This window comes from Petaurus breviceps, unplaced genomic scaffold, assembly GCF_028583685.1.
Source record: "Petaurus breviceps papuanus isolate PSGF00001 unplaced genomic scaffold, PetGlider_PUasm1.0 90504, whole genome shotgun sequence".
In the NCBI taxonomy this organism is placed as follows: Eukaryota; Metazoa; Chordata; class Mammalia; order Diprotodontia; family Petauridae; genus Petaurus; species Petaurus breviceps.
This window is the reverse complement of record NW_027187266.1, coordinates 2,055,412-2,069,542: the sequence shown is the minus strand read 5'-3', so window position 1 is coordinate 2,069,542 and position 14,131 is coordinate 2,055,412. Positions and strand designations below refer to the sequence as shown.

The window sequence follows — 14,131 nt, the reverse complement described above, 5'->3', positions numbered from 1 at the left end:
TTTTGATAGGTCATTTGGTCTTAAACTTTCTTTTACATAAAAAAATTCAGTTAATGAGCAACATGTTAAATGGAAAAAAAAATTCCTTTGGTGCAAGTATAAGTTTGGTTAGCATCTTACTAGCAAATTTGAAGTAATCCCTTGGACTTTTTTACTCCCTTTTAGATGAAGGATTTCAGAAGCAGCAATGCAAACACAAGGTAGCATTGTGAATGCCATATAAATGCACCATTTTCTTTCACAGATTGAACTTTGTAGAATGAAATGTCAGAGTTCCAATATTTATTATCTGAAATAGGTTTAACATTTGGAAAATGCGTTCAAACATAGAACCTTAGAAAGAAAAGCAAGTGAATTTGACAGACAGCACTGGGGTAGACAGAAACCATGGATGACAATATTTTGTTTTACTCAGGGCAAAATTTGAAGACAGGGATCATTTTAGTTTAATAAGCTCCAATTTGAGGTTTAAAAAAAACCTCATTTCCATTTGTTAAGACAAGGGCCAACAGAAATCGGTTTTAAATATACATGACCACAATATTAATAATGAACTCTTATATTTTATTTAATGCTTTGGCCAGGACAGCTATTTAAAGGGGTTACTAGTTCAGGAAAGAAGAATAAAAAGCCATCATTCACTTTCCTATAAGTTCAAACATTTTACTAAAGGTTTCGATTGGCCCTGCTGTAATCGCTCTGCAAATTAGTTGGGAACTTCAGTATTTCTATTAAATCAGCAATGTCTGGTTCTTATCCAAAGATTCTGCCTAACGAAGATGCCAGTTCTCATGGATTGGACAGCCCACCCTGCAGCATTCCTGAGAATTGTACAATATAATAATCTTGAAAGTCAGCAGAGTGGATTATCCATTTTTTTTTTCTGGACTTGAACTTGTGACCTTAACAGTAGCACTGCAAAAAGCAAATGTGCTATGCACTTTGCCATAGTAACCTTCCATGTATACTTTTCAACTTAAATACACACAACTGAAACAGCTACAATTTTGGAAAATTATGTACAAACCCTATATTTCTTTTGATTATATATAAATACAAATTAGCTATTTTTCTAAAAAGTGGTTATAATAGTAAATAAATACAAAATAAGAATCTGACCATTATACTTCATGTGCTGGGGTTGAACCCATATAAAATGTACAACTAAAATACATTTAAAATCTTTAAGGAATAATTCTCTGATTAAAATATTTGTTTTCCCAACTTTTTGTAGACATAAATATATTTTCAAAATAGCTGTGTTTTTTCATTTCATTACATAAATAAAGTCTTCATTGGGAAATATTAAAGTGTCAACTTGTGGTTTTTTTTTTTTGCTTTTGTCTAATATATATTTTTAAAAATTCTGCTGTGCTAACGACACCCACATCCCTCCACAACCATATCTTGATAATTCTTTAACACGACTTTTTCATTTTCATCAAGGTAGAGCATGGAGATAGCACTGAGTTCTGTTGGTACACAGCATGCCTTGGGGATTTTGGAGTTAACTGAATTGACCAAAGTCTGAACAATAGCATGATTTGTTGAGTTCAGGTGATCAGCCAATGGAAATGGGCATTCCCCATGGCAGTAAAAGGCATGATACCCTGGTGGGGCAACAATCCAGTCATTCCACCCCACATCACTGAAGTCTACATATAAAGGATGTCGCTTGCAACTGGACTTGAGGCGTTTCCGCTGTTTGTGTTTTGCTTGACGCTTTTCTCTTTTGTGGAGAGGATGTCCTTTGCCATCGTGGCCAAAAGTTACTAGTAATGGTCTTATCTGTGACCAGCTGTGATCGTCCTGATGCAAAGACCTACTAATCCTTACATGTCTCTTGGAGACCGCTCTGTCATCATCCAAGTGAACCACTTCTACCACAAACCCGTGATTTGCCTGTCCCTGTGCAATCCACCTCATCACAGCGGGTGTGACATCAAAGTTTTCCCATTTGCTTGCATTATGATTTACCAACCTTGTGTCCAACAGTCTTGTGATGGGGTATTCAGAGATGGATGTTGCTGGCTTTATAATTTCATAAATATTAATACGATGATGGTGATTGCTGTTATTTTTAAAAGCTTCCTGCACCTGCTCCCGAAAAACCTTAAGTTCAGCTGAGGTGACAGACTCCTCATTGGGGATGGAAGTTAAATTAAAGAAGAAACGCCGGACTGTTTTCCCATTCGTTTCTGGTAGCTTTTCCAAAGATTCTGGTTTGGTTGCAAAAAGGAAAAACAAAAACAAAAAATCCATCAGTAATTGAAACAAATAGTGACAATTGGAATAGAAATGTTTTCTACTTAAACTTTGTAATTCAGCAACTGGATTAGATTAGAAAATTTTTTAAGAAAAAAAGTTTTTCTTGTCTACGTGTTTGTTTATATGAACATGTACAGTAAGAACCAAAAATACAATTCACTATCATGCTTTTGATCCAATACTGGAGTACTGCATTCCAGGTGGTTATAATAACGGGGAAAGAACTATGAAGCATTACTTTGGAATTCAAGGACTTTAGCAAAAAAACTTTAGCACTGTAGTTAGCAGAGGTCTAATGAGAATGATTAAAACTGACTGAGGATTTACGGAAATTATTGCATTTCTTAAAAAAAAAAATACGTCTTTAATGTCAATCCCTTAAGCTCTATTCCAAAACATTACTCTACAATTTAGATGATTTACAAATCTTGATATACAGATTTCAGTGTCCTAATTAAAGACCATGAACTTAACATCTGTGATGATATTTTACAAAGCACACCCTACTATTTCATTCAATAGTCCATAGACAAGGGCATTTATATGAATCTCCTTCTTCGGGGGAAACGCATGGGTGGTACTAGGATTCTGTGGTGATTAGGTCCAAACAATATCAAGAGAAATAGCTTCCCATCTGTAGTCTTTCCTATGACCTCTACATAACCCCAAAAAGCCAGGTTACTTTTCAGAAACTTTCAGGAGGAAGAAAACAGCTCGGGTGTATACGTGTGCCATACATGTGTGTGCATGCACATGCACGTGTGTATTTCTGGAAAGCATATTAAAACACAAACATCTATACAATTCTACTACAGATGAGATTCAAAACCATGTTTTTCCTCCCAAAGTTTCAGTAACATAATATTCATAATGAGAGGAACTTATTGGAATATAGAAAATTTCCAGTCCTAGAGCTCCTGAAGAAAATATGGTAGAAGGGAATTCATTGGTTGTACCCTGCAGAATGCTCCAAAGAACACTATTTTGATCAACCAGGCATGCAAGTTTGCTTCTTTTTCCATTTATACTGTAACCTGTTCAAGTGACTTTGAAAGTTTGGTGTCTCACAAATAACAAACTGATACATATGATTATGATTTAATTAAGCTTCCTTCTTCATTTTAAAGTTTCCTAAAAGACAAAAATGATTACTAATCTTAAATTATAGCCACTTAGTTACAGGTACCAAAATAATTAAAAATCTAGGAAAATTTGTAGGTCACAGTTTCATGTCATTAACAAGCAGAGACTACATTTTTCTTCCTTTCTTCTCTTTCTTTCTCTTTCTTTGTTTTCTCCCTCCCTTCCTTCCTTCCTATCTTCCTTTCCTTCCTCCCTTTCTTTATTTCCTTCCTCCCTTTCTTTGTTTCTTTTATGGCTAACCATTGAAGACTAATAGCAATGAGTCTTTTACAAAATCCAGATGCCTTTGGAAAGCGACCTGATGACACAGAATACTGGCCAGGCCACCATTCCAAAGGTAGTACTTGTATATCAGCAAAAGAGAGAAATTCCTCTTCACTATTTTTTCTGTCTTTAGTTTAAAGAGTAAGATTAAGAGGGGGCGGGGAGGGACCAGTAATTTATCTGAATATTTTTGCTAAGGAGCAATTCAGTTTTGATTTTTAAAAAGTCAAAGCTAATTTTAATTTCTCAGAAACCAAATGAATGAACAACAATGTAAATGACATCTTGGCAAAAATGCAAGCATTTTGAACCATGGTCAGCAGATGAGGAGACACATGCCAGGGGATAGTACAGAAAACTCCTTTGCTTGCATTGGGGAATGTCAATCCAAGAAAAAATATCCTAGGCTTTCTGCACTGCGTATAGGTCAATCCACCTAAATCTGCTGATTAGACCCTTTGGAAACCAATCAGCATTCTCTATGCTTATGCCAACACACTCCCACTGCCAAATGTTATTACCGTTAGGATGGCTGCACTACAAATTTTTAACTAAAATTTTCATGAGTGACAATGCTTTAGCCTCCCTTTTCTCCATCTTCTGCATTTAAACCTTAAGGTCTTGATTCAGCTAACTCCTCATATATATTGGGTACCAGGAACTTCTAGAGCAAGTTTGGAGAAAAACAGCTAATCATTTCCATGTATATAATTGCCTACCACTTCCCTTCACCCTCAGTTCCCCTAACATAACTACATATAAAGTATTATCACACTTCCCTTTTGACTTGAGAAGGTTGGGGCAAATCTGATCCAAGGAAGGAAAGACACACAATTCTTAAGACATTTCATTTTATACAGTACACAGAAGGAAATAGAAGAAAAGAAAACAGGAATAAACCAGGAAGGTGGGATGAAGGGAGAAGAAAAGAAAGTGAAACACTGGATAAGAAGAAGAAAAACTTCTCAATAAGCAGAAGAGATAAATAAAGGGGGAAAGAGTAGGAGGAGAAGATACATAAAAGAAGTCACTATTCAAGAAGGGGGAATAAAATCTAGGAAGAGAAGTATCAACAGATTAAACCGAGAAGAATCACTTTAATAAACAAGAAATAAAATCTGAGAGTAGGCAAAAAAACCTTGACTTTCTGGCCCATACTTTCAAGAGACTCCTAATGTGGCACTTTTCTATCATCCCTTCAAAGTAGAAGTGGCACGAAGGTAGCCTTGACTATATTTATGTGAGTTAAATGGAGATCAGAAGCGTAAACAGTATGCTGTCAGGAACCCACAAACCTCGGGAAACAGCCACCTGCTACCACCTCATCAAGCTTACCTTGGGTTCTTTACCTCCCTCCCCCATCCCCCATGAGGCTGCAAAGGAAGGGGATGAATCACTTCTTAAGGGTCAGAAAGGCCAAAACAAGGTCCAAAAAGTAAGGGGTTGAGAAGCAGCAAGAAAAACATTTAAAGGGAAGGTGGGGTAGCAAAGGCACATCAGGGGTAACTGGAGAAAGTGTGTCAGGAAGAAGGGGAAAGAGAAATCCCAAATGTGTGAGAGGAAAGAATATATGAATAAAAAACACAGGGAAAGGAAGAAAGGAGGGGAGGAAGAGAGGAAGGAAGGAAGGAAGGAAGGAAGGAAGGAAGGAAGGAAGGAAGGAAGGGAAAGGAAGGAAGGAAGGAAAGAAGGAAGGAAGGAAGGAAGGAAGGAAGGAAGGAAGGAAGGAAGGAAGGAAGGAAGGAAAGAAGGAAAGAAGGAAGGAAGGAGAAAGGGAAGAAGGGAGACAGAGAGGGAGGGAGAGAGGGAGGTAAAGATGGAGAAAGGAAGGGAGGGAGAGAGGAAGACAATAATAAGACAATCAATTATACGTGGAATACTTCTTGCTTCATTAAAAAAAATCTTGGATTTCATTGGTATGGTATCCCATATACTGAGGCAGATCAGTATGGGGTGGTAGGAGGGTGGGGCGAGGGGAATCCCTTCCAATGCTTACACATTTTTATGAGTTACTGTGGCCAAAAGAAATAGTCTCTTGTTGGAATGTCCTCCAATAACTCAGAGTCATCTCCAGAACTTGATGAGGCATAAGACTCAGATGCACTAGTACCAGCAAATAAGGAAGGGAAAAAATGTACAGTAGTATAGCAAAAAATCTAAAAAGCTTCTCATTCTTTTTAAATTATTAAAAAAAACCCCAAAAAGCAAAACCCAAAATGAACCTATTTTCTGTCTGCCTACTGGCTAAATAGACTACCAGGGCATATTTTTTTTTTTACCAAAAATAAACAAACAAATTTTAAAAAGACATATCACAGGAACCATCACCCTTGCTCAAACTTGCTTTCCATTCCTCTCCCTGCAGACCAGAAAACAGGTCTAGAAGTTTCAGCTGAAGTGGACAGAGAGGGGGAGGAGACCTGTTGATGTCACTGATATAGGGAATTCCCAGATGAGGAAACTCACTCTACCAAGCCAGGTCAGCACTTCCTTTGTACCTAAAGAGTTTTAGGGAGCCACCTGCAACACTAAGAGATTGTGATGCACCCTTGGGTAACAGCCAGCACGTTTTTAACATAGGACATAAGCCACCACATCTTCTTACCTCTGAGGCTAGCTCTCTATTCATGGGTATTTCTCAGTGGGTATTATGGACAAAATGTGGAGACTTAGGCATTGCTGACACATTGTAGAGTGTCTTTGTTGAGGTAGCAGAATTTAAGGCACCTGAAGCTGGTAGCAATTGCTTGGCCAGTAAAGTAAGGAAAGAAAGAGAAAAATAGGACTTTCTAACTGTGCCACTCAGCATCCAAACTAAAGTGAAAAATTCAATTAATCTACAACATGGCCAGCATTCAGTTATCTGAACACAATAAATGATCTGACTAGACATTTGAATGTCTATTCAGATTACGAGGTAATATATACTTAATCTTATTTTGTCCTTCCCTTTCCCTGACAAGGGAAGATAAAATAAAAGACAAGAAAATAAAGATAAAACAAAAAGCGAGAAATCTAAGATGGGAGCTGATACTAAGAGTTCATGAACCAAGGACCAGAAACAGGAAATCTGTCACTGTGAACCAAATAGCCATGGGAACAAATAAATGAGGACACGGAATAGCATGTGAACAGTTTAACAATATAATGACCACGACAGGTTCAGTCCCAACTTGTATTTTATTTACTTGTTTTCATCTGGACCTATGATTTCCTCAGTATAGGATTTCCTCCCTTCACCAATGCTGATATGCACAGTCAGTAATGTCTGGGACCTTGAGAGGTTAAATGACTTGTCCAGTGTCACACAGTGGCTGAACCCAGGTCTTTCTAATTTCATGACTAGCCCTCTAGCTATTACACCTTGCTGCCTCTTTCCCAACATTAGAAAAATAGTAAAAGTTTTTCATGCAAAATCAGTTAAATAGTTCCAAAAATATTTGGAAATATCCCCCCCAAAATTTATGAAACACTACTACATAGGATTATAGATTTAGAGTTGACAGAAATGAGAGGTAGAGAAAGAAAGAGAGAGAGGGGGAGAGAGAGAGAAAGAGTGAGACAGAGAGAGAGAATGAATACATGGAGTAGTGAGATGGTATAGTGGATAGAGTACTGACCCTAGAATCAGGAAGACCTCAGTTCAAATCCGAATCCAGCCTCAGGCATTTACTAGCTGTCTGATCCTGACCAAATCACTTAACTCTGTTTGCCTCAGTTTCCTCATCTGCAAAATGAGCTAGAGAAGGAAATGGCAAACCACTCCAGTATCTTTGATAAGAAAACCCCAAATGGGGTCAAAAAGAGTCAGACATGACAAATTACCAAATAACAAAATGTATATATACTGAATTTCCCTTGTAATTCCACATATTTTATGCATTTAGTACAAGATTTTGAGAAAGGGTTTATAGGCATCATCAGATTTCCAAAGGGGTCCATGATGGTTTAAAACGGTAAGAAGCCCTGATCTAAATTTTGCAGATAAAGATAGAGGTCCAGAGAGGTCAATGGCTTGCTCACGATTACAAAGGTAGTAAAAGGGATAGCACAACACAGGTGACCTGTAGCTCTAAAACAGTGATGTCCAAGCATCACTTATTTGATTTGGTAGCTCTCCCCCCTAAAAGTACTAACATAAAATTTGAAAAGATGCTTCCCAAGGTGAAATTACAATTAAATTGCTTTTATGAAAATTTCATAAAACTCCAAAAGAAAACTGCAGATAGAGTGAAGTGAAGCTTAAACTAAGGTTAGAATCACTGCGCTGACATTTCTGACAATGTCACACAAGGTAGAAATAAAAATAGGGAAGAATCCAAGAACTCTTCTTCAAAAAAAAGGCAAGAGAGGTAACATTCCAGGATTTTTAAAGTGAGGAAAAAATCATTGGGGAAAAAAAAACAAACAGAAAAAAGACAAAGGGAAGGTAACACAGAAATTATATTCCCTTCCCCCAACAAGATAATACCATTATCACAAAGAGAAAATAATAATCCACTGTTCTTAATAACACTCTTCTACCCACCCTAATGTGTACTTTCCTCTCCTTCTGAAATAAACCAACACATCATACTGTCACCTGAACAAGGCAGGGGCAAGAAGATAGAATTTATAGGATATACATATGGGACTCAATGTATAAGGTGGAAAATCCTACCACTGTTACCAAAAGACTAAGGGAAAATAAGTTTCATAGTGATTGTCCTCTTATTTTAATTCACATTAACAGTTCAGTCATTCATTCAGAGAAATCAAAAGACTTAGATTCTGGAGCCTGGTTCTGTCACTAACTATCTGGGTGCAACTTTAGGAGACCTCACTTTCCTCATCTATAAAATGAAAAAGAGACTAAGTCAGATATTCTTAACCCTTCTGTCTCATGGATCCCTTTGAAAGTCTAATAAAGTCCTTGGATGCCTCAAAATAATATTTTTTAAAATTCATAAAATAAAATACAAAGAGAACCAATTATATTGAAAAATCAAAATATTTTTCTCATCTGAGTTTATGAAACCCTCAAAATCCATCCTTGGACCCCAAGTTAAGAAGTCCTGGATAAAATGATCTCTAAGACATCTTCTAGAATAAACCTCCAAAGGTTTTACTGTGAAAAAGACAGGATAATAGGTATTTCAGGGGATACAAAGATAAATGTGTCCCTACTCTCAAAGTGCTCACAGTATTATAGAACATTTTGCTTGAGGGCTCACATGTTATACTTGAAAGATGCATGTTTTTGTCAGTGTGGATTCCAAAGCAGAGCACTACCTCTCTTAGAAGATGACAGTCTGAGAATTTATATGGCTGAAAAATTCACCATTTTGTAGCCAAACTGGTGATAAAATTCTCTGAATTTAAAGCCAAACCGGTCTTTGGATAACTGGCTTCCATTACTTGTACCAAATTTCATATTAAGCTTGATTGAACTAGTGCTCTCCTGACAAAGGAAAGAACACAGGGCAAACTCCATGCTATAGTGATATCTCAAAACAGAACTTGTATTGGGACCAGCCATACATATTACAGAACAATCATTCAAGATGGAATATCTAAGTTAATACCAGTTCAGAAATTCTTTTGGGTGAAATATGGTTTCAATCTCTGAGTAACATTATTACTAGGCCATTTGTTAGATCTTGGAATTGGGTGGTGGTAATACAGAGAATTTCATGTTTTAATAAGATTTACCTGAATTTTAAAGTTTCTGCCATCATAGGGGAGGGGGTAGGAATGGTTCTGAACAGAAGATGGGTCATGGTCCTTGAAGCTTATGTAAAGAATGTGGGGTATCTCACATTTTTCTTGTCTAGCCAATATTCCACAACCAAGCATTGAGCCACACCATGTAGATTCAACAGAACTGACAAACCTGGGGGCATCTGAAAATCTGCTTGTAAAAATATAAGTGGCTTATCTACATAAGGAATTTTAAATGCTCTTCTCACACAGAGGAGCTAATGTTCAGAGCTCAAGCCTTCCTAAGTTCAAAGGAGAACTTTAACAAGAAGTGTAGCACTTTCTTTCCTTTGAAATCGGGACACAAATGATTGTACGACACTAAAAAAATAAAATAGCACAGACAGGACTTCACTGAGTTAAATAGAAGACATGGCAACTGATAACAGTGATTTAAGATTTCTTAACACATGATGTGGATTAGCCTTACAATGAATGAAAGAGTTACAAAAAATGACATTTTCTGCCTTGCTATAAATATTTTGGAGCCACATACAATGCCGTCCTTGGAATTTCAGGTTGTAAAGTAAGAAAATCAATGATTGCTTCTTATTCTGAGAAACTTTTGGTCCTTCCATAATAAACAAACTTTAATGGTATCCAAACACTGAATTTTGTCCTCTAGTAAAGAGTATAATGGCAGAGTTCCAATATATTTTCCTTTATTGCTATGTACAGTGCAAAGGCCACTGACATACTTGTAACAGTAAGTATCAAGTACCATTTCAAAGAATGATGACTCAGCCTTGACAAAGTTGTAATAAGTAAAATATCCAGATTTACAAAAAATAGAAATATTCACGAGTTTCCATCACATTTGATACGGAAACAGTCTGTGCACAGGTATTTCATCTTCTTATCTAAATTAGGTTATGATAACCTGATAATTTTTTTTTACTGCCCCATCCTTTTTGACATTCAATCTATGAATTTGATAGATAAGATTCAATTCTACACATGCAAAGCAATCTACCTTATTTGGGTAGAAGTAACTTACTTAAGGGCAGCTGGGTGGTGCAGCAGACCTGTAGTCAGGAAGACCTAAGTTCAAATATTGCACCAGACACTCACTAGCTGTGTGACCCTGGGCAAGTCATTTAACCCTGTTGGTCTTATTTTCCTTATCTATAAAATGAGTTGGAGAAAGAAATTATAAACCACATCTTTGCCAAAAAAGCCCCAGAAGGGTTAACCAAGAGTTGGATATGACCTAACAATGTTTTATAGATTAACTAAAATTGATCAAGCTTTCTTAGGGAACAAAGTGATGAAAAAAAGAACGTCAAACTCATTTAAGTTTACATGTATTTGTGGGAGGCCGCCTGGTTCAGGTGGAAGAGCACTGGCTCTAAAGTCAGAGAACCTGTATTCAAATCTTTCCCCTAATCTTACTGTCTTTAGGAAAGTCATTTCATTTTCCCTAAGTGTCTATTTCCTAATCTAGATTCTCAGTGTGGTTTCTTCTACTCTAGAACTATGATGGTACATGTGTACCCAAATGGCATCTCCTTTAAGACATTACGTAAAACTTAAATGACCTCAACATTAAATAAGAGACATAACCTTTCCAGTTTTAAGTTGAAGTAAAATTTCCATATTAAATTGTCTATTTCCAGGGGAGATATCAAAACATTCATTCTTGTTACTTCCTTGCTCTTAAAATCCATTCCAGTCAATATCAGGTAAACAGGAGAGGAAGGCATAGAATTTCAATGGTCCCAAGAATTTGGTGACAAGGGTCATAGCTATAATAACAGTGACATTACAGCAAAAATCAACAGAGCCTTTCAGCATTTTCAGTTACTGAACACTGAAGAATTTAAATTAGATCTTATTGTCCTGGGTACCAAAGTTCACATGCCTGAGAAGTGAGCTTGAAAATGAAAGTGACTATCAAGTTAGGATTTTCCCTTTTTGATGTGGATATTTGAATGTAAGAAGCTGTTTTTGTTCTTTTGCCTGCTTTGGGATCCAATAATCACTCAGAACAAGGATTTTAACCAATAAAAGTCATCCTCAGTGCTGTGAGAAAATGTTTGATGGCTGATACTTCTGACTTATGTTCATAATTGGTGGCAGGCTATTACTATTATATTTTTTAACAGCACTCAGCAGCAGGAAAAAGTAATTCCCAAAAGGAGCTACATGGGTAAGTATCCCATTCTTTTATTCTATGTGCTCTAATCCTGGCAATTTAACCCCTTACAAATTGACATCTTGGAATATAGGTTTGCCTATCTTACTCTAGTGCTATATTCAATTAGAATTAAGGAGTAGCATATCCCTTAGCTGATATTAAAACATCTCTAAATGTAGATAAAAATGGTACCTACTTCACAGTTCTATTGTGAAAATAAAGTGAGTTATTTGTAAAGCATTTTGAAACCCTTAAAGCCCTATATAAATTCTAGCTACATTAATTAAATTACATAAGCATCTTCCAAATGAATTGCGTTCCAATAAGCTATTTACTACTTGCCTAGTTTAAGAAATTACATTCAGTGTAAATACTGTGTTTCTGAAAAAAAAAAAGCCATAGATTCAGATACTGTAATCTATATAGTCACATTTTAGGGCTTTTAACTAAGAAGAATTATATCCATTAACATAAAAATCACATTACCTGCAAATTTAGATTGATATTAAGTTAAACAGACAGTTGGTACAAAACTTTCATCTGCAGGATTCTTAAGATTCCCTTATTTCTACACTAAAACTATCTTAGATGTAAGCAAAAGACAAAAGAAAAATTATAGTGGAAACAATACAAATTAATTGTTAAATTGATCTCTCACAGGGATTAGAAACCTTCCAAATCATCCCAGAACAACTGTAAATTAGGAGTTTCTGGGTATATAACATTAAAAATAAAAGCTATTTGTGGGGATTTTTTAGGTGGACTTGGTCTGAAAAATCTCTCACACTGGATTTCAGAAAGGGAAAATGAAAGATGGGATGGAAAGAAGATTTATAATGAATGTGTCAACACAAACCCTTTTTGTAATCTTTCATCTGTCCAACCCCCTCCCCCCAAAAAAAACTAAGGATGTAATTTTTGCAAACTTTTCAAATTTACTTTATTAAAAGGTGATCTTGTTAAGGGGATGTAGTTTGACCTTTGTCTGTATGCACTACTTTTCACATTACTGCTCCTGTGTGTCCATTAAGAGGGAGTAAGGGGGAGGTGCAGAGGGGAGAGCAGCAGTGTTCATCACAACTGCCTTGTAATTCTAAAGGTTCAGAGTTAATGTCGAATTTTTTTGGGGGGAGGGGGTAGAATCCCTGTTCACTCCACTAGTACAGGGCATAAAAAACTGAACAGGCAAGTTTCCCTGGCTCTTGTCTTACTGCCATCAACAAATGTTTACTGAATGTCTCAAGATCACAATGTTAGTTAGAGCCAGAAGCATCTTAGCAATCATCTAGTCTTCCCACACCCCCACCACCATTTTACAGATAAGGAAACTGAGATGGGGAAGTGATTTGTCTCAAGCCATGATGCTAGTAAGTTGTGGCAGGGGATCTCAAGACTCAAACCTAGGTTTCACGACTTTAAACCACCAACCTGCCTCCCACATCTGGAAGGCGTGCTTACTAGGCTCTACTGAGGACACAGATGATCCTTGCTCATGCCTCTCTCCTGCCCAGTTAGCTCCCCAGTCCCTCACCTTCATGGTGGAAGCTTCTGACAGTATTAGCCCGGCTGGTTGCTCTCTCCAGCTGGTAGTCCATGGTGGGATCCCCAAGCTGGCCCGAATGCAGGCGGTAGAGATCTAGCATGTAGGGGGGGATGATCGCGTTTTTGCTGGGGCTCGGTCTCTGCTTCAGCCCGAACATACTGAGCAGCCGCAGCTCAAACTCGCTCAAGATTTCTTCTGACTGCTGCGGCGTGGAGCGGCTGGATTCAGCGAACTTCCTCCGGCCCACCTCCGGGATGAGGCCGGCCGAACTACCCAGCAAGACTTGGTAAAGCAGCAGCGCTAGAAGAGAGCGGATCCCGGCAACCATGGTCAACCTGCAGAGAGGGTTTGGGGAGTGGGGGAAAGGATAGGGGTGGACAGCAGAAAAGCAAGGATGGAGGTGAGTCCCGGAGTTCCGTGACAGATGCACCGCGCCGGCGGGCCGGGACCCTCGCCGGTGGCACGCTTGTCCCAGGCGTGCCAGGTTGCCCAGCAAGTCCGCATCTGGCCCCACTCACGGCCCGCGCCACCGATCCGGGGAGTTCGTCCTGGTGGCCGCCTCCCCAAGATCTCCGGGCTCCGGGGAGCTTCCCTCCACCTACCCCCGCCTCTAGGGGGCAGGGGCGCCATGACTGCAATGGGGAGTGGGTGCTAGCTGGAGCTGCCATCCCTGGCCGTGTCCCGCCCACTCTCTCGATTACCACTACCACCTACCCTCCCTCCGCCCCCCACCTTTCAACAATCTCCCGGAAACTCCAGTGATCGCCGAGACCTCAACTTAAGACTTTAAAACTGTCTGTGAGGGAGCAGATCGAATTTGAGGGGGGGGGTCCAGGGAGGGAACAGCGGCGCAAAATTTGAGTAGAGAGGTTTTCCATTCCTTCCACAAGCCAAAATAGGGCATCTGAGGTGCGGAGATAGCCATTCGGTAAATTTATAGGTTCCATTTCCCGTGGCTCATGTTAACAACACAAGGTACTCAGCTCATCGATACAGAAACACATAGCACAAAACTTTTAGAAACATTACACCCGCCA

General features: G+C 38.4%; 1 protein-coding gene across 2 annotated transcripts in view; it reads right to left on the bottom strand.

Moving 5' to 3' along the window:
- Window positions 1-267: 267 nt before the first annotated feature.
- The window catches only part of BMP2 (bone morphogenetic protein 2), a 145,622-nt gene continuing 131,758 nt past the window's right edge, over window positions 268-14,131 (bottom strand). For both annotated transcript variants that reach the window (XM_069062798.1, XM_069062797.1), the window contains 2 exons: window positions 13,083-13,429; window positions 268-2,219 (listed from right to left, as the gene is read on the bottom strand). In XM_069062798.1, coding sequence (XP_068918899.1) covers window positions 1,375-2,219; window positions 13,083-13,422 — 1,185 coding nt within the window. In that variant the 5' untranslated portion in view covers window positions 13,423-13,429 and the 3' untranslated portion in view covers window positions 268-1,374. The remainder of the gene's footprint in view (window positions 2,220-13,082; window positions 13,430-14,131) is intronic.